Source organism: Cherax quadricarinatus, unplaced genomic scaffold (genome assembly GCF_038502225.1).
Source record: "Cherax quadricarinatus isolate ZL_2023a unplaced genomic scaffold, ASM3850222v1 Contig1415, whole genome shotgun sequence".
NCBI classification, from domain to species: domain Eukaryota; kingdom Metazoa; phylum Arthropoda; class Malacostraca; order Decapoda; family Parastacidae; genus Cherax; species Cherax quadricarinatus.
This window is the reverse complement of record NW_027196441.1, coordinates 42803-62979: the sequence shown is the minus strand read 5'-3', so window position 1 is coordinate 62979 and position 20177 is coordinate 42803. Positions and strand designations below refer to the sequence as shown.

The window sequence follows — 20177 nt, the reverse complement described above, 5'->3', positions numbered from 1 at the left end:
GTCTGGGTGTCTTATTGGAAAGTACCAGTGAGGGATACCTTGTACTTTCCCAGTCTGGGTGTCTTATTGGAAAGTACCAGTGAGGGATACCTTGTACTTCCCCAGTCTGGGTGTCTTATTGGAAAGTACCAGTGAGGGATACCTTGTACTTTCCCAGTCTGGGTGTCTTATTGGAAAGTACCAGTGAGGGATACCTTGTACTTCCCCAGTCTGGGTGTCTTATTGGAAAGTACCAGTGAGGGATACCTTGTACTTTCCCAGTCTGGGTGTCTTATTGGAAAGTACCAGTGAGGGATACCTTGTACTTCCCCAGTCTGGGTGTCTTATTGGAAAGTACCAGTGAGGGATACCTTGTACTTCCCCAGTCTGGGTGTCTTATTGGAAAGTACCAGTGAAGGATACCTTGTACTTTCCCAGTCTGGGTGTCTTATTGGAAAGTACCAGTGAGGGATACCTTGTACTTTCCCAGTCTGGGTGTCTTATTGGAAAGTACCAGTGAGGGATACCTTGTACTTTCCCAGTCTGGGTGTCTTATTGGAAAGTACCAGTGAGGGATACCTTGTACTTTCCCAGTCTGGGTGTCTTATTGGAAAGTACCAGTGAGGGATACCTTGTACTTCCCCAGTCTGGGTGTCTTATTGGAAAGTACCAGTGAGGGATACCTTGTACTTTCCCAGTCTGGGTGTCTTATTGGAAAGTACCAGTGAGGGATACCTTGTACTTTCCCAGTCTGGGTGTCTTATTGGAAAGTACCAGTGAGGGATACCTTGTACTTTCCCAGTCTGGGTGTCTTATTGGAAAGTACCAGTGAGGGATACCTTGTACTTCCCCAGTCTGGGTGACTTATTGGAAAGAGACATAAGGGAGGAAAGTACTACTATCGGAGTCTGAGGAAAGTTATAAGTACTTTCGAGGACCTTCAGCTGAGTTATACTTTCCTGAACAGGCGGAAAGTGGCAGGACAGTAGCCTAGATTTCTTTGGTCAGAGGTGAGAAAGTTGTCGAAGAAAGTACCCCTGGGAAGTGCCCGAAGTGACAGTGACGTTCCTAAGACTTGCCAAAATAGGCCAGGAAAGTAACCAAACTAGCAGGAATGTGAACAAACTAGCCAAGAAAGTGCCCAAATTAGGAAAGTGTCTAGACAGGAAAGTGTACAGTCTAGCTAGAAAAGTGACTAAAATTAGGCAGGAAAGTACCCATAACCAGCAGGGAAAGTCCCCAAATTATGCCAGGAAAGTGACTAAAACTAGTCAGGAAAGTGACTAAAACTAGTCAGGAAAATGACTAAAACTAGTCAGGAAAGTGACTAAAACTAGTCAGGAAAGTGACTAAAACTAGTCAGGAAAGTGACTAAAACTAGTCAGGAAAGTGACTAAAACTAGTCAGGAAAGCAACTAAAACTAGTCAGGAAAGTGACTAAAACTAGTCAGGAAAGTGACCAAACTAGTCAGGAAAGTGACTAAAACTAGTCAGGAAAGTGACTAAAACTAGTCAGGAAAGTGACTAAAACTAGTCAGGAAAGTGACCAAACTAGTCAGGAAAGTTACTAAAACTAGTCAGGAAAGTGACTAAAACTAGTCAGGAAAGTGACTGAAACTAGTCAGGAAAGTGACTAAAACTAGTCAGGAAAGTGACTGAAACTAGTCAGGAAAGTGACTGAAACTAGTCAGGAAAGTGACTAAAACTAGTCAGGAAAGTGACAAACTAGTCAGGAAAGTGACTAAAACTAGTCAGGAAAGTGACTAAAACTAGTCAGGAAAGTGACTAAAACTAGTCAGGAAAGTGACTGAAACGTCAGGAAAGTGACTAAAACTAGTCAGGGAAGTACCCATTAATTTCTAGCACATAGGTCTGTATTTACTGATAGAAATCTAACCTTTCACCTATTTACTGCTTGAAATCTAACCTTTCACCTATTTACTGCTACAGATCTAGCCCACAGATACCTACTTACTGCCAGGCAACCAGCAGGTACCAGGAGCTCTTACCCGACACTGCAGTTCAACCCAGGTGCCTCATCTTGTTGGCTGTGATGCGGGCCATGGGGCACCTAGCATTGGCACTTCACCTATTTACCCTGCTCTTTGGGGTGCCACAGGTGACTTGGGGGAGGTACATATTTACCCAGGCCTCCTGTAGGGATCTTATGCCTAGAAGAGTGGGCATGGGGGTGCATGAAGAGGGTTCGAACCCTGCAGAGCCCAGGAACCCAACTTCCCCTGGGGTACCTGAGCCCCTGGGGCACCTAGGTGAAGGGGAGGTTCAGGTTCTGACCAGTGAGGGCTCCTACAGGAGGTTCAAAAAACTGACAGGTGAGTCAATGTGTTAAAACTCACTGGTTTCAGAAGTAGATTCATCCAGGTTAAGCTCACTGGTTTCAGAAGTAGATTCACCCCAGGTTAAGCTCACTGGTTTCAGAAGTAGATTCACCCAGGTTAAGCTCACTGGTTTCAGAAGTAGATTCACCCAGGTTAAGCTCACTGGCTTCAGAAGTAGATTCACCCCAGGTTAAGCTCACTGGTTTCAGAAGTAGATTCACCCAGGTTAAGCTCACTGGCTTCAGAAGTAGATTCACCCCAGGTTAAGCTCACTGGTTTCAGAAGTAGATTCACCCAGGTTAAGCTCACTGGTTTCAGAAGTAGATTCACCCCAGGTTAAGCTCACTGGTTTCAGAAGTAGATTCACCCCAGGTTAAGCTCACTGGCTTCAGAAGTAGATTCACCCCAGGTTAAGCTCACTGGTTTCAGAAGTAGATTCACCCCAGGTTAAGCTCACTGGCTTCAGAAGTAGATTCACCCCAGGTTAAGCTCACTGGCTTCAGAAGTAGATTCACCCAGGTTAAGCTCACTGGCTTCAGAAGTAGATTCACCCAGGTTAAGCTCACTGGCTTCAGAAGTAGATTCACCCAGGTTAAGCTCACTGGCTTCAGAAGTAGATTCACCCAGGTTAAGCTCACTGGTTTCAGAAGTAGATTCACCCAGGTTAAGCTCACTGGCTTCAGAAGTAGATTCACCCCAGGTTAAGCTCACTGGTTTCAGAAGTAGATTCACCCAGGTTAAGCTCACTGGCTTCAGAAGTAGATTCACCCCAGGTTAAGCTCACTGGTTTCAGAAGTAGATTCACCCCAGGTTAAGCTCACTGGCTTCAGAAGTAGATTCACCCCAGGTTAAGCTCACTGGCTTCAGAAGTAGATTCACCCAGGTTAAGCTCACTGGCTTCAGAAGTAGATTCACCCAGGTTAAGCTCACTGGTTTCAGAAGTAGATTCACCCAGGTTAAGCTCACTGGCTTCAGAAGTAGATTCACCCAGGTTAAGCTCACTGGCTTCAGAAGTAGATTCACCCCAGGTTAAGCTCACTGGTTTCAGAAGTAGATTCACCCAGGTTAAGCTCACTGGCTTCAGAAGTAGATTCATCCAGGTTAAGCTCACTGGTTTCAGAAGTAGATTCACCCCAGGTTAAGCTCACTGGTTTCAGAAGTAGATTCACCCCAGGTTAAGCTCACTGGCTTCAGAAGTAGATTCATCCAGGTTAAGCTCACTGGCTTCAGAAGTAGATTCACCCAGGTTAAGCTCGCTGGCTGCTTCAGAAGTAGATTCACCCAGGTTAAGCTCACTGGCTTCAGAAGTAGATTCACCCAGGTTAAGCTCACTAGCTTCAGAAGTAGATTCACCCAGGTTAAGCTCACTGGCTTCAGAAGTAGATTCACCCCAGGTTAAGCTCACTGGCTTCAGAAGTAGATTCACCCAGGTTAAGCTCACTGGCTTCAGAAGTAGATTCACCCAGGTTAAGCTCACTGGTTTCAGAAGTAGATTCACCCAGGTTAAGCTCACTGGCTTCAGAAATAGATTCACCCCAGGTTAAGCTCACTGGCTTCAGAAGTAGATTCACCCCAGGTTAAGCTCACTGGCTTCAGAAGTAGATTCACCCAGGTTAAGCTCACTGGCTTCAGAAGTAGATTCACCCCAGGTTAAGCTCACTGGCTTCAGAAGTAGATTCACCCCAGGTTAAGCTCACTGGCTTCAGAAGTAGATTCACCCAGGTTAAGCTCACTGGCTTCAGAAGTAGATTCATCCAGGTTAAGCTCACTGGCTTCAGAAGTAGATTCACCCCAGGTTAAGCTCACTGGCTTCAGAAGTAGATTCACCCAGGTTAAGCTCACTGGCTTCAGAAGTAGATTCACCCAGGTTAAGCTCACTGGCTTCAGAAGTAGATTCACCCAGGTTAAGCTCACTGGCTTCAGAAGTAGATTCACCCAGGTTAAGCTCACTGGCTTCAGAAGTAGATTCACCCAGGTTAAGCTCACTGGCTTCAGAAGTAGATTCACCCAGGTATGTGTATAGCTAAGAGTATATGTATAGCTAGGTGTGCATGTGTAGCCAAATGCGTGTGTAGCGAGGTGAGTGAATAGCCAGGTGTACTCGCCTAATTGTGGTTGCAGGAGTTGATTCACAGCTCCTGGCCCTGCCTCTTCACTGGTCACTACTAGGTTCTCTCCCTGCTCCATGAACTTTATTATACCTCTTCTTAAAGCTATGTATGGTTCCTACCTCTACTACATCACTTTCCAGACTTTCGCTTCCTGACAACACTTTGACTGAATAAATACTTCCTAACATCCCTGTGACTCATCTGAGTCTTCAACTTCCAGCTGTTACCTCTTGTTGTTGTGTCCCATCTCTGGAACATTCTGTGTCTGTCCACCTTTTCAATTCCTCTCAATATTTTATATGTCGTTATCATGTCTCCCCTATCCCTCCTGTCTTCCAGTGTCATCAGGTCGATTTCCCTTAACCTTTCTTCGTAGGACATTCCCCTTAGCTCTGGGACTAGTCTTGTTGCAAACCTTTGCACTTCCTCTAATTTCTTGACCAGGTGTGGGTTCCAAACTGGTGCTGCATACTCTAGTATGGGCCTGACATAAGTGGTATACAGAGTCTTGAATGATTCCTTACTGAGATGTCGGAATGCTGTTCTTAGGTTTGCCAGGCGCCCGTATGCTGCAGCAGTTATCTGGTTGATGTGCACCTCAGGAGATGTGCTCGGTGTTGTACTTAACCCAAGATCCTTTTTCTCAGTGAGATTTGCAGTCTTTGGCCACCTAGTCTGTACTCTGTCTGTGGTCTTCTTTGCCCTTCCTTGACCTTCATGGCTTTGCATTTGGTGGGGTTAAATTCCAGGAGCCAGTTGCTGGACCAGGCTTGCAGCCTGTCCAGGTCCCTTTTTAGTCCTGTTTGATCCTCATTTGATTTAATTCTCCTCACTAACTTCACATCATTTGCAAACAAGGACACTTCCGAGTCTATCCCTTCCGACAGGTCATTCACATATACCAGAAACGGTACCGGTCCTAAGACTGACCCCTGTGGAACCCCACTTGTCACAAGCGCCCACTCTGATACCTCGTCACGTACCATGACTCGTTGTTGCCTCCCTGTCAGGTATTCTCTGATCCATTGCAGTGCCTTTCCTCTATGTGTGCCTGATCCTCTAGCTTTAGCGCTAATGTGTTGTGTGGAACTGAGTCAAAAGCCTTCTTACAGCCCAAGAAAATGCAGTCTACCTGCCTCTCTTTTGTCCTATTTCTGTCACCTTGTCATGGAACTCCAGTAGGTTTGTGACACAGGATTTCCCTTCCCTAAAACCGTGTTGGCTGTCGTGTATAAACTCATTCTTTTTTAGGAGCCTCCACTGCCCTCCTGATAATCTTCTCCTTTTGTAAAAATTGGGACTACATTTGCCATCTTCCATTCCTCAGGTAGTTGCCAGTTTCACTGGATGTGTTGAAGATTGTTGTTAGTGGCACACACAGCATCTCTGCTTCCTCTCTAAAGAGAGATGTCTGGTGTATGTATAGCCAAGTGTGTGTGTGTGTGTGTGTGTTCAGGTGAATGTACAGTCAGGTGTTTGTGTGTAGCCAGGTGTACTCACCTATTTGTACTCACCTATTTGTGGTTGCAGGGGTCGAGTCCTAGCTCCTGGCCCTGCCTCTTCACCGGTTGCTACTAGGCCCTCTCTCTCCCCGCTCCATGAGCTTTATCAAACCTCGTCTTAAAACTGTGTATGGTTCCTGCCTCCACTACGTCATTTTCTAGGCTATTCCACTGCCTTACAACTCTATGAAGAAATACTTCCTACTATCTCTCTGACTCATTTGTGTCTTCAACTTCCAATTGTGGCCTCTTGTTTCTGTGTCCCCTCCCTGGAACATCCTGTCTTTGTCCACCTTGTCTATTCCACGCAGTATTTTATATGTCGTTATCATGTCCCCCCTGACCCTCCTGTCCTCCAGTGTCGTCAGGCCGATTTCCCTTAATCTTTCTTCATAGGACATTCCCCTTCGCTCTGGAACTAACCTTGTGGCAAACCTTTGTACTTTCTCTAGTTTCTTGACGTGCTTTATCAAGTGCGGGTTCCAAACAGGTGCTGCATACTCCAGTATGGGCCTGACATACACGGTGTACAGTGTCTTGAACGATTCCTTACTAAGGTATCGGAATGCTGTTCTCAGGTTTGCCAGGCGCCCATATGCTGCAGCAGTTATCTGATGTGTGCTTCCGGAGACATGTTCGGTGTGTGTGTGTGTTTGTAGCCAGGTGTGTGTGTGTGTAGCCAGGTGTGTGTGTACTCACCTATTTGTGGTTGCAGGGGTCGATTCATAGCTCCTGGCCCCGCCTCTTCGCTGATTGCTACTAGGTCCTCTCTCTCCCTGCCCCATGAGCTTTATCATACCTCGCCTTAAAACTATGTATGGTTCCCGCCTCCACTACGTCACTTTCTAGGCTATTCCACGGCCTGACTACTCTATGACTAAAGAAATACTTCCTAACATCCCTTTGATTCATCTGAGTTTTCAACTTCCAATTGTGACCCCTTGTTTCTGTGTCCTATCTCTGGAACATCCTGTCTTTGTCCACCTCGTCTATTCTGCGCAGTATTTTATATGTCGTTATCATGTCTCCCCTGACCCTCCTGTCCTCCAGTGTCGCCAGGCCGATTTCCCTCAACCTTTCTTCGTAAGACAATAAGACAATTCCCGTAGCTCAGGGATTAGTCTTGTTGCAAACCTTTGCACTTTCTCTAATTTCTTGACGTGCTTGACTAGGTGTGGATTCCAAACTGGTGCTGCATACTCCAGTATGGGCCTGACGTAAATGGTATACAGAGTCTTAAACGAATCCTTACTGAGGTATCGGAACGCTATCCGTAGGTTTGCCAGGCGCCCGTATGCTGCAGCAGTTATCTGATTTATGTGCGCCTCAGGAGATATGCTCGGTGTTATACTCACCCCCAGATCTTTTTCCTTGAGTGAGGTTTGCAGTCTTTGGCCATCTAAGCTATATTGTGTCTGCGGTCTTCTTTGCCCTTCCCCAATCTTCATGACTTTGCATTTGGCAGGGTTAAATTCAAGGAGCCAGTTGCTGGACCAGCCAGGTGTGTGTATGTAGCCAAGTGTGTGTTTGTGTGTGTGTGTTTATAGCCAGGGGTGTACTCACCTATTTGTACTCACCTATTTGTGGTTGCAGGGGTCGAGTCACAGCTCCTGGCCCCGCCTCTTCGCTGAATGCTACTAGGTCCTCTCTCTCCCTGCCCCATGAGCGTGTATAAGCCGGTGTATATATAGGCGGGTGTGTGAAGAGCCAGGTGTGTGCATAGCCAGGTATATGTGTGTGTATATCCAGGTGTGTGTATATCCAGGTGTGTGGAGGCTACCTTCGTGTTTGTAAATGGAGTATCACGTCACGATCATGTCTCCACGTCAATATCAGATAAACATCACGTCAATATCACGTCAATATCACATAAATATCACGTCAATATCACGTCAATATCAGTGCAACAATAGACAGGCACTTAGCGCGCTAAGACCCACCATTTTACGACATGTTTCCCCAAGCATGATATCAAGCTTGTCTCACGTCAGCTTAAACTTCATTGAGCTTTCCTAGCACTAAGTCAACCCTAGGAGAGCTAGGAAGCCCAGGAGATACACCTAGCACCTGTTATACATAATTCCTTGATGCTGGAGAGGATTTTTGCCCTGTGTGTGTGGTGCCGAATAGGTAAAACGTGCAATTTTGGCTTAAATAGCAATGTTCTTCTTGCCGAATAAGTCCAGCAAAAATATATTTAGATTAAATTACGCTTGTTATAATAATACTGTTTATTACTGGGGATTAGCGTGGACGGTTACAAAGCATGGCTTGCTTCTACAGTGTTTTAAAAACTGAGGTTGGAGAGTTGAAGGAGGAGGTCTTGCTTCTCCAGGAGGAGATTAGGAGGCTGAAGGTCCACCTCAATGGGCCTGGGAGAGAGTGTGAGGTGGTTGGAGATGTGGGGAATGAGGCTTCTAGCAGTGAGGTGCAGTCTGTCTCTCACTGTGAGGAGGCTGTAGGTGGGGAGGTAGCAACGGCTACCAGCAGTGAGGTGCAGCCCAGCACCTGCTACAAGTGGCGAGTTGTTCACAGTAATGGGAGGCGCATCAGAGTAAGGAAAGTTAAGAGTGAAGATCTGAAGGTAGGAAATCGCTTCTCTGTTCTCCAGGATGAATGTACTTCAGTGGCCAGTGAAGGTAAGGGTACTACTGCCCCTGCTAATGAAGGTAAGCGCATTCTTGTGGTTGGTGACTCTCAGGTAAGATATGTTGACCGTGCTTTTTGTAATAGGAATAAGAAGATGAGAGATAGAGTGTGCTTCCCTGGAGCTGGTGTTGGGGACATTGTCAACAGACTGGATAATATCATGTCAGGTAATGGGAACAAGCCCATTATCTGTCTCAGTGCTGGTGGAAATGATATTGGGAAGGGTAGGAGAGAAGAGCTGCTAGATAAGTACAGGTCAGCTATAGATTTCATTAAGTCTAAGGGAGGGATCCCAATCATATGTAGCATCTTGCCTAGAAGGGGAGTAGGAAATGAATGGTTGTCTAGGGCAATTGGTGTAAATTGCTGGCTAGACAGATACTGCAAGGAACTTGCAATCCCATTCATTGACAACTGGAACAACTTTTATGGCAAACATGATATGTATGCAAGGGATGGGGTTCATCTCTCTGGGGCAGGGGTGGTAGCACTTGCAGACTCGATTGAGAAGGCCATTGGTGAAATGCCTATGATTTTAAACTGATGGAAGATAGAGGTATGGGTGTGTGTGGGAAACAAGCAGGTTGCAACACTAGGGTTGGAAACAGTAAATGTATAAAAGGCATTCAGCATGAAGTTATAAATAAAGACAATAGAACAGGTCAGCAAACAAAGGGGGACAGCAGAGGGCAGCAAGGGACTAGCTCCCTTAAGGTTTACTATACTAATAGCAGGAGTGTTAGAAATAAGATAGATGAGCTAAGATTAATTGCAAGTGCAGGAAACATAGATATTATTGCTATAACAGAGACCTGGCTCAATCTGAAAGATAGAGAGATGCCCTCTGAATGTCACATACAAGGCTATAAATTATTCCACACTGACAGGGTCAACAGGAAAGGTGGTGGAGTAGCGATGTATGTCAGAGACAATTTAAATTGTTGTGTTAGACAAGATATTAAATTAGAAGCGTCAGCCACTGAATCTGTTTGGTTACAGCTTCTCGAGGGCCGAGAAAAACTAATTTTGGGTGTGATTTACAGGGCCCCAAATCTTGATAGGGAGTGCAGTAAACTTCTATGGGACGAAATTCGTAAGGCATCTACATACGAAAATGTTGTGCTAATGGGAGATTTCAACTATAGACAGATTGACTGGAGCAATTTGACAGGAAATTTAGAGTCGGGTGACTTTCTTGATACGATCCAGGATTGTTTTTTAAAACAGTTTGTGACAGAGCCAACTAGGGGAAATAACCTCCTTGACTTGGTTCTTGCCAGTAGGGAAACACTAATTAATAATCTTGAGGTTAATGATGAGCTTGGGGAGAGTGATCACAAATCACTCAGTTTTAACATATCATGGAATTCCCCTAATAATGGCAATCAAGTCTCCGTCCCTGACTTTCGCTTGGCTGATTTCATAGGACTGAAAAATTACTTAGGTGGGCTGAACTGGAATGACCTGACTAGGGGTCAGGTAGGTGGTGATGGTTGCCGATATGATGCTTTCCAGGGCATAGTTCTAGCTGCTCAGTCAAATTATGTTCCAAATAGGGAAATCAGATCAAACAAAAATGATCCTAAATGGATGAACAATAGATTAAAATATCTGATTGGTCAAAAGAGAGGCATATATAGGCAAATCAAAAGAGGAGAGGGGCAATTAAGAAATCGATATATTCAGTTAAAGAGAGAAATAAAAAAGGGAATTAGAAAAGCAAAAAGAGATTATGAGGTTAAAGTTGCAAGAGAATCGAAGACTAACCCAAAAGGATTCTTTCAGGTATACAGAAGTAAGATCAGGGACAAGATAGGCCCACTCAAAAGTTCCTCGGGTCAGCTCACTGACAGTGATAAGGAAATGTGTAGAATTTTTAACACATACTTCCTCTCAGTTTTTACACAGGAGGATACCAGCGATATTCCAGTAATGATAAATTATGTAGAACAGGACGATAATAAACTGTGCACTATTAGGGTCACAAGTGACATGGTCCTTAGGCAAATAGATAAATTAAAACCTAACAAATCCCCAGGCCCTGATGAACTGTATGCAAGGGTTCTAAAGGAATGTAAAGAGGAGCTTAGCACACCTTTGGCTAATCTTTTCAACATATCACTACAAACTGGCATGGTGCCAGATAAGTGGAAAATGGCAAATGTGATACCTATTTTCAAAACAGGTGACAGGTCCTTAGCTTCGAACTATAGACCAATAAGCCTAACCTCCATAGTGGGAAAATTTATGGAATCAATAATTGCCGAGGCAGTTCGTAGCCACCTTGAAAAGCATAAATTAATCAACGAATCTCAGCATGGTTTTACAAAGGGGCGTTCCTGCCTTACGAATTTATTAACTTTTTTCACTAAGGTATTTGAGGAGGTAGATCATGGTAATGAATATGATATTGTGTATATGGACTTCAGTAAGGCTTTTGACAGGGTCCCACATCAGAGACTATTGAGGAAAATTAAAGCACATGGAATAGGAGGAGAAATTTTTTCCTGGATAGAGGCATGGTTGACAAATAGGCAGCAGAGAGTTTGCATAAATGGGGAGAAATCAGAGTGGGGAAGCGTCACGAGCGGTGTTCCACAGGGGTCAGTGTTGGGCCCCCTGCTGTTCACAATCTACATAAACGACATAGATGAGGGCATAAAGAGCGACATCGGCAAGTTTGCCGATGACACCAAAATAGGCCGTCGAATTCATTCTGACGAGGACATTCGAGCACTCCAGGAAGATTTGAATAGACTGATGCAGTGGTCGGAGAAGTGGCAGATGCAGTTTAATATAGACAAATGCAAAGTTCTAAATGTTGGACAGGACAATAACCATGCCACATATAAACTAAATAATGTAGATCTTAATATTACGGATTGCGAAAAAGATTTAGGAGTTCTGGTTAGCAGTAATCTGAAACCAAGACAACAGTGCATAAGTGTTCGCAATAAAGCTAATAGAATCCTTGGCTTCATATCAAGAAGCATAAATAATAGGAGTCCTCAGGTTGTTCTTCAACTCTATACATCCTTGGTTAGGCCTCATTTAGATTATGCTGCACAGTTTTGGTCACCGTATTACAGAATGGATATAAATTCTCTGGAAAATGTACAAAGGAGGATGACAAAGATGATCCCATGTATCAGAAACCTTCCCTATGAGGATAGACTAAGGGCCCTGAAACTGCACTCTCTAGAAAGACGTAGAATTAGGGGGGATATGATTGAGGTTTATAAGTGGAAGACAGGAATAAATAAAGGGGATGTAAATAGTGTGCTGAAAATATCTAGCCTAGACAGGACTCGCAGCAATGGTTTTAAGTTGGAAAAATTCAGATTCAGGAGGGATATAGGAAAGTACTGGTTTGGTAATAGAGTTGTGGATGAGTGGAACAAACTCCCAAGTACCGTTATAGAGGCCAGAACGTTGTGTAGCTTTAAAAATAGGTTGGATAAATACATGAGTAGATGTGGGTGGGTGTGAGTTAGACCTGATAGCTTGTGCTAACAGGTCGGTTGCCGTGTTCCTCCCTTAAGTCAATGTGACCTGACCTGACTAGGTTGGGTGCATTGGCTTAAGCCGGTAGGGACTTGGACCTGCCTCGCATGGGCCAGTAGGCCTTCTGCAGTGTTCCTTCGTTCTTATGTTCTTATGTTCTTATTTTAGTTTACCGCTAGCATTACCGCCAGCATTACGCTAGCACACTGTTAGCATTACCGCTAGCATTACCGCCTAGTACACTGCCTTAGCACACGCCAGCATTACCGTTAGCATTACCGCTAGCATTACCGCAGTAATACCGTCAGCATTACTGGCTGCACACCTGTTAGGCATTACCGTTGGCAATACCTGCAGCACACGCCATGCACACCGCTAGCAATACTGTTAGCATTACCGCCAGCATTACCGCTAGCATTACGTTAGCATTACCGCTAGTATTACTGTTAGCATTACCGCTAGCATTACCGCTAGCATTACCGTTAGCATTACCGTTAGCATTACCGCTAGCATTACTGCCAGCATTACCGCTAGTATTACTGTTAGCATTACCTGCTAGCATACTGTTAGCATTATCGCCAGCATTACCGCTAGTATTACTGCTTAGCACATCGCTAGCATACTGCAGCATTACCGCCAGCACACCGCCAGCATTACGCCAGCACACGCTAGCATTACCGCCAGCACACCGCCAGCACACGCCAGCATTACCGCTAGCATTGCCGCTAGCAATACCGCCAGCATTACGTTAGCATTACTGCCAGTACACTGCCAGCACACTGCCAGCATTACCGCTAGCACACCGCCAGCATTACTGCCAGCATTTACCGCCAGCATTACCGTTAGCACACGCTAGCACACCGCCAGCAATACCGCCAGCATTACCGCCAGTATTACTGTTAGCAATACCGCCAGTATTACCGCCAGCACACTGCTTAGCATTACTGCCAGCACCATCGTTAGCACATCGCTAGTATTACCGCCAGCATTACCGCCAGTATTCACTGTTAGCATTATCGCTAGCATTCACGCCAGCATTACCGCCAGCATTACCGTTAGCATTACCGCCAGCATTACCGTTAGCATTACCTTGCCAGCATTACCGCCAGCACACCGCCAGCATTACCGTTAGCATTACCGCTAGCACACGCCAGGTTATTCATCCGTTAGCATTACCGCCAGCACACCGCCAGCATTCACTGCCTTAGCATTACCGCCAGTATTACTGTTAGCACACCGCCAGCAATACCGCCAGCACACCGCCAGCATTACCGTTAGCATTACTGTTAGCATTACCGCACATTACGCTAGCACACTGCCTTAGCATTACCGCTAGCACATCGTTAGCATTACCGCCAGCATTACCGCCATACACTGCCAGTACATCAAGCTGTTAATACCGCCAGCATTTACCGCCAGCATTACTGTTAGCATTCACTGTTAGCATTACCGCCAGCATTACCGTTAGCATTACCGCATACAATACTCCAGTATACCGTTAGCATTACCGCCAGCACACGCCAGCACACGCCAGCATTACTGCAGCACATCGCCAGCATTATCGCCAGCATTACCGTTAGCATTCACGCAGACACGTTACACCACAGTTACATTACTGCTAGCACACGCCAGTATTATCGTTAGCATTACTGCCAGCATTACCGCCAGCATTACCGCCAGCATTACCTGCTAGGTATTACTGTCAGCATTACGTCAGCATTATTCGCCAGTATTCACGTTAGTATTTACCGCTTAGTAATACTGTTAGCATTACCGTTAGTATTACTGCCAGCATTACCGCTAGCATTACCGCCAGTATTACCGTTAGTATTACTGCCAGCATTACGCTAGTTACATGCAGTATACGCTAGTATTACCGTCAGCATTACTGTCAGCATTACTGCTAGTAATACTCGTTAGTATTACTGCTAGTACACTGTTAGCATTACCGTTAGCATTACCGCTAGCACACGCCAGTATTACGCTAGCATCTGCTTAGTATTACTCGCCTTAGTATTACGCCAGCTATTACTGCTAGTATTATCGCAGCATTACGTCAGTACACCGTCAGCACACGCCATATTACCGTTAGCATTACCGTTAGCATTACGCCTAGCATTACCGTTAGCATTACTGTTAAGTATTACTGCCAGTATTACCTGCAGTATTACTGCCAGCATTACTGTTAGTATTACCGCTAGTATTACTGCTGTATATCGCTAGTATTACTGTTAGCACACCTTACTAGCATTATCGTCAGCATTACTGTCAGCATTACGCCGCTATTACCGTTAGTATTACTGCTAGCATTACCGCTAGCATTACCGCCAGTATTACGCTAGTATTACTGTCAGCATTATCAGTATTACGCTAGCATTACTGCATACATACTGCTAGTATTACCGCTATGCTGTTAGCATTGCTGTTAGCATTACTGCTAGTATACTGCCTTAGCAATACCGTTAGCATTACTGCCAGCATTACTGTTAGTACCACGTTAGCATTACGCCAGCACACGCCAGCACATCCATTCGCATTACCGTTAGCACTGCTAGCATTACCGGTATTCACCGCTAGCCACATCGTTAGCATTACCGCCAGCATTACCGCTAGCACACCGTTACATTCTGCCACACGCTAGCAATACTGCTAGCATTACCACCGTTTAGCATTACCGCTAGTTACTCGCCAGCATTACTGCTAGTACCACGTTAGCCATTAATGCTGCACACTGTTAGTATTGCCGTTAGTATTACCTGCAGTATTACTGCTAGTAATACCGTCAGCATTACTGCTAGTACCACTGCAGCATTACTCGTTAGCATTATCGCCAGTATTATCGCCAGCATTATCCAGCATTACTGTTAGCACACTGCCAGCACACTGCCAGCATTACGTTAGCATTATCGCCAGTACCACCGCCAGCACACCGTTAGCAATACCGCAGCATTTACTGCCTTAGCACACGCCAGCATTACCGCCAGCACACCGTCAGCACACTGCCAGCATTACTGCCAGCATTACTGCCAGTGCCACCGCCAGCATTACCGCCAGCATTGCTGCCAGTGTTACCGCCAGTGCCACCGCCAGCACACTGCCAGCACACGCCAGTGCCATCGCCAGCGCCACCGCAGCATTACTCGCCAGCAATCACCGCCAGCACACTGTTAGCACACGCCAGCATTACTGTTGGCACACCTTGTTAGCATTATCCGCCAGCAATTACTGCCAGCATTACTGCTTAGTACCACCGCCAGCACCACCGCCAGCACTTATCGCCAGCACCACCGCCAGCATTACCGCCAGCACACCAGCATTACCGTTAGCATTACCGCCAGCATTACTGCCAGTATTACTGCCAGCATTACCGCCAGCACACCGCCAGCATTACCGTTAGCATTACTGCCAGCACACCGTTAGCATTACCGTTAGCATTACTGCTGTATTACGCCAGTAATACCTGTTAGCATTATGCCAGCTACCACCGCTAGCATTTACGCCAGCATTACGCCAGTACACCGATAGCACATCGCCAGCATTACTGTTAGCATTACCTCGCTAGTATTACCGTTGTATCATACGTTAGCATTACCGCCAGTGCCACCGCTAGCATTACTCCCAGCATTACACCGCCATCATCCGCCAGCATTCACTGCCGGCGTTACCGCTAGCGTACGCCAGTATTATCGCCATAATACCTGCTAGGGGCATTACTGTTAGCACACGCAGGGCCAGTAGCATTACTGTTAGCTCCCACCGCCAGTACTTACCAATTATTACGCCAGCACACTTAGCATACACTTTAGTATTACCGCAGCATTACCGTTAGCATTACCGCCAGCATTACCGCTAGCATTACACTAGCATTACTGTTAGTATTACCGTTAGTATTACCGCCATGCACACCGTTAGTGTTACTGTTAGTATTATCACTATATTACTGTTAGCATTATCCGCTAGTAATACTGCTGCAGTATTAACCTGTTAGCATTGCCGCTAGCATTATCATAGCATTACTGCCAGTATTTCGCAGCATTACCGCTAGCATTACCTGTTAGCATTACCTGGCAGCATTACCGCTAGCATTACCGCCAGTACACGTTAGCATCACTGTTAGTGCCACTGCTAGCATTACCGTTAGCAATACCGTTAGCATTACCGTTAGCATTACCGCTAGCATTACCGCTAGCATTACTGCCAGCATACCGTTAGCATTACCGCTTAGCATTACCGCTAGTATACCTGTTAGCGTTACCGTTAGTGCCATCTGCTAGCAATACCGCCAGCATTACCGCCAGCACACCGCCAGCACACTGTTAGCACACTGTTAGCACACCGCTAGCATTCACTGCCAGCACACTGCCAGCACACGTTAGTGCCACTGCTAGCACACGTTAGCACTTACCGCTAGCATTCATCCCAGCATCACTACCAGCATCGCTAGCATTACCACTAGCATTACCGCCAGCATTCACCGCAGCACACGTTAGTACACTGTTGCATTACCGCTAGCACACGCCAGCATTACCGTCAGCATCACTGCCAGTGCCACTGCATGCCACCGCTATCACCGCCAGTATTACCGCCAGCATTCACTGCCAGCACACCGCCAGCACACTGCCAGCATCACCGCCAGCACATCGCCTTAGCACACCGTTAGCGCCACCGTTAGCACCACTGCCAGCACACCGCCAGTACACCGCCAGTATTCATCCCAGTATCACCACCAGCATTTACCGCCAGCATTCACCAGCACACCGCCAGCACACGCCAGCCACCGTTCCAGCACACCGCCAGCACACCGTTGCATTCACCGCCGGCACCACCGCCAGCATTACCGCCAGTGCCACCGCCAGCACACCGCCAGTCATCGCTAGCACACCGCCAGCACCACCGCCAGTGCCACTGTTAGCGCCACGCCAGCATACCGCCAGCATCGCCAGCACACTGCCAGCATTACCGCCAGCATTACCGCCAGCATTACTGCCAGCACACGCCAGCAAGCCACTGCAGCACACGCCAGTGCCACTGCAGTGCCACCGCCAGCATTACCCGCCAGCGCTACCGCCAGCACACGCTTGTGCCACCGCCAGCGCCACCGCCAGCACACGCCAGCACACCGCAGCACATCCGCCAGTGTTACCGCCAGCATTTACCGCCAGCATCACCTACTGTTAGTATTACTGTTAGTATTACTGTTAGTATTACTGCTAGTATTACTGCTAGTATTACTGCTAGTATTACTGTTAGTATTACTGCTAGTATTACTGCTAGTATTACTGCTAGTATTACTGCTAGTATTACTGCTAGTATTACTGCTAGTATTACTGCTAGTATTACTGTTAGTATTACTGTTAGTATTACTGCTAGTATTACTGTTAGTATTACTGTTAGTATTACTGTTAGTATTACTGTTAGTATTACTGCTAGTATTACTAGTATTACTGCTAGTATTACTGCTAGTATTACTACTTGTATTACTGCTAGTATTACTACTTGTATTACTGCTAGTATTACTGCTAGTATTACTACTAGTATTACTGCTAGTATTACTGCTAGTATTACTACTTGTATTACTGCTAGTATTACTGCTAGTATTACTAGTATTACTGCTAGTATTACTGCTAGTATTACTACTAGTATTACTGCTAGTATTACTGCTAGTATTACTAGTATTACTGCTAGTATTACTACTGTTACTACTAGTATTACTGCTAGTATTACTACTGTTACTATTATTACTGTTAGTGTTACTGTTAGTATTACTGTTAGTATTACTACTAGTATTACTGTTAGTATTACTACTAGTATTACTGCTAGTATTACTGCTAGTATTACTGTTAGTATTACTGTTAGTATTACTGCTAGTATTACTAGTATTACTACTGCTGTTCCTATTACTACTGCTGTTACTAGTATTACTACTAGCATTACTGTTAGTATTACTGCTAGTATTACTACTGTTACTACTAGTATTACTGCTAGTATTACTACTGTTATTACAACTAGTATTACTGCTAGTATTACTACTGTTGCTACTAGTATTACTGCTAGTATTACTGCTAGCATTACTGCTGTTACTACTAGTATTACTACTGCTGTTACAACTAGTATTACTGCTAGTATTACTGCTAGCATTACTGCTGTTACTACTAGTATTACTATTGTTACAACTAGTATTACTGCTAGTATTACTACTGTTACTACTAGTATTACTGCTAGTATTACTGCTAGCATTACTGCTGTTGCTACTAGTATTACTGTTACAACTAGTATTACTACTGTTACTACTAGTATTACTGCTAGTATTACTGTTACAACTAGTATTACTGCTAGTATTACTACTGCTGTTACTAGTATTACTTCTGTTACAACTAGTATTACTACTGCTGTTACTAGTATTACTACTGCTGTTACAACTAGTATTACTACTGCTGTTACTAGTATTACTACTGCTGTTACAACTAGTATTACTACTGCTGTTACTAGTATTACTGCTAGTATTACTACTGCTGTTACTAGTATTACTGCTAGTATTACTACTACAAATACTACTACCACCACAACTACTAGCACTACATCTACACCCACAGTTACACTACGATCTACCGAGTATTACACCGGGTTTCTGCTACAAGCTAGACAAGTGGCGCCGCCCAAGAAAGCAGCGGAAGTCGTCTCGTTCTTGACGGAAGTTAGCACCTCTGAGCCGGAAGTGACTCCGGAGGCTCCGGGAGTGATGCCTGTGACACCGGAATTCATACCAAGGGCACCGGATGTTGCTGCAGTGGAATCGGATGGGAATTCAAGTGCACCGGAAACTCCAGCTGAACCGGAAGTTACTCCGGAATTGACCCCAGTGGACCCGGAAGTGGCTTCAAGTGCACCGGAAACTCCATCTGAACCGGAAGTTACTCCGGAAATGACTCCAATGGACCCGGAAGTGGCTTCAAGTGCACCGGAAACTCCAGTTGAACCGGAAGTTACTCCGGAATTGACCCCAGTGGACCCGGAAGTGGCTTCAAGTGCACCGGAAACTCCATCTGAACCGGAAGTTACTCCGGAAATGACCCCAGTGCACCCGGAAATGGCTTCAAGTGCACCGGAAACTCCAGTGGCACCAGAGGTGACTTTTGCGGCACCCGAAGTGACCGCACCGGCGCTGACAGCAGCTTCACTTAAACGAGGAGTGACCCAAACGTCAACGGAAGTGACCCCATTGGCACCGGAAGTGGCTTCAAGTGCACCGAAAGTGACCCAGATGCCGCCGGTGACACTGGTGGGCTGGTTCAACCTGGGGCACTCCCAGGGGCAGTACCTTGGTTGCCTCGGGGGCCCCCACGGAGGGGGCCACAGTACCGTGGTGGGCAGCTGGACGGGCACCCCCGTCAGGGCTGCCAATCTCACCTTCACTTGGCAGGCTCCCCAGGCTGATGTTGGTACCATTGTTTTCGTGTGAGTACCTATGTGGCTCTAGTTCCTGGTCCCTGGTGCTAGTACCAGTGTGTGGGGCTCTAGCTCCTGGTCCCTGGTACTAGTACCAGTGTGGCTCTAGTTCCTGGTCCCCGGGTGCTAGTACCAGTGTGTGTGGCTCTAGTTCCTGGTCCCTGGTACTAGTACCAGTGTGTGTGGTTCTAGTTGCTGGTCCCTGGCACTAGTACCAGTGTGGCTCTAGTTCTTGGTCCCTGGTACTAGTACCAGTGTGTGGCTCTAGTTCCTGGTCCCTGGTACTAGTACCAGTGTGTGTGGCTCTAGTTCCTGGTCCCTGGTACTAGTACCAGTGTGTGTGGCTCTAGTTCCTGGTCCCTGGTACTAGTACCAGTGTGACTCTAGTTCCTGGTCCCTGGCACTAGTGCCAGTGTGGCTCTAGTTCCTGGTCCCTGGTACTAGCACCAGTGTTGCTCTAGTTCCTGGTCCCTGGTACTAGTACCAGTGTGCGGCTCTAGTTCCTGGTCCCTGGTACTAGTACCAGTGTGGCTCTAGTTCTTGGTCCCTGGTACTAGTACCAGTGTGTGGCTCTAGTTCCTTGTCCCTGGTGCTAAAACCAGTGTGTATGGCTCTAGTTCCTGGTCCCTGGTACTAGTACCAGTGTG

The 20177-nt window shown here is 46.1% G+C and overlaps 1 protein-coding gene across 1 annotated transcript in view; it reads left to right on the top strand.

Moving 5' to 3' along the window:
* The first annotated feature begins 1417 nt into the window (after positions 1–1417).
* LOC128702548 (uncharacterized) overlaps positions 1418–20177 on the top strand; it is a 49106-nt gene continuing 30346 nt past the window's right edge. Inside the window, exons 1-2 of the mRNA XM_070080987.1 lie at positions 1418–2312; positions 18678–19539. Coding sequence (XP_069937088.1) covers positions 2033–2312; positions 18678–19539 — 1142 coding nt within the window. The 5' untranslated portion in view covers positions 1418–2032. The remainder of the gene's footprint in view (positions 2313–18677; positions 19540–20177) is intronic.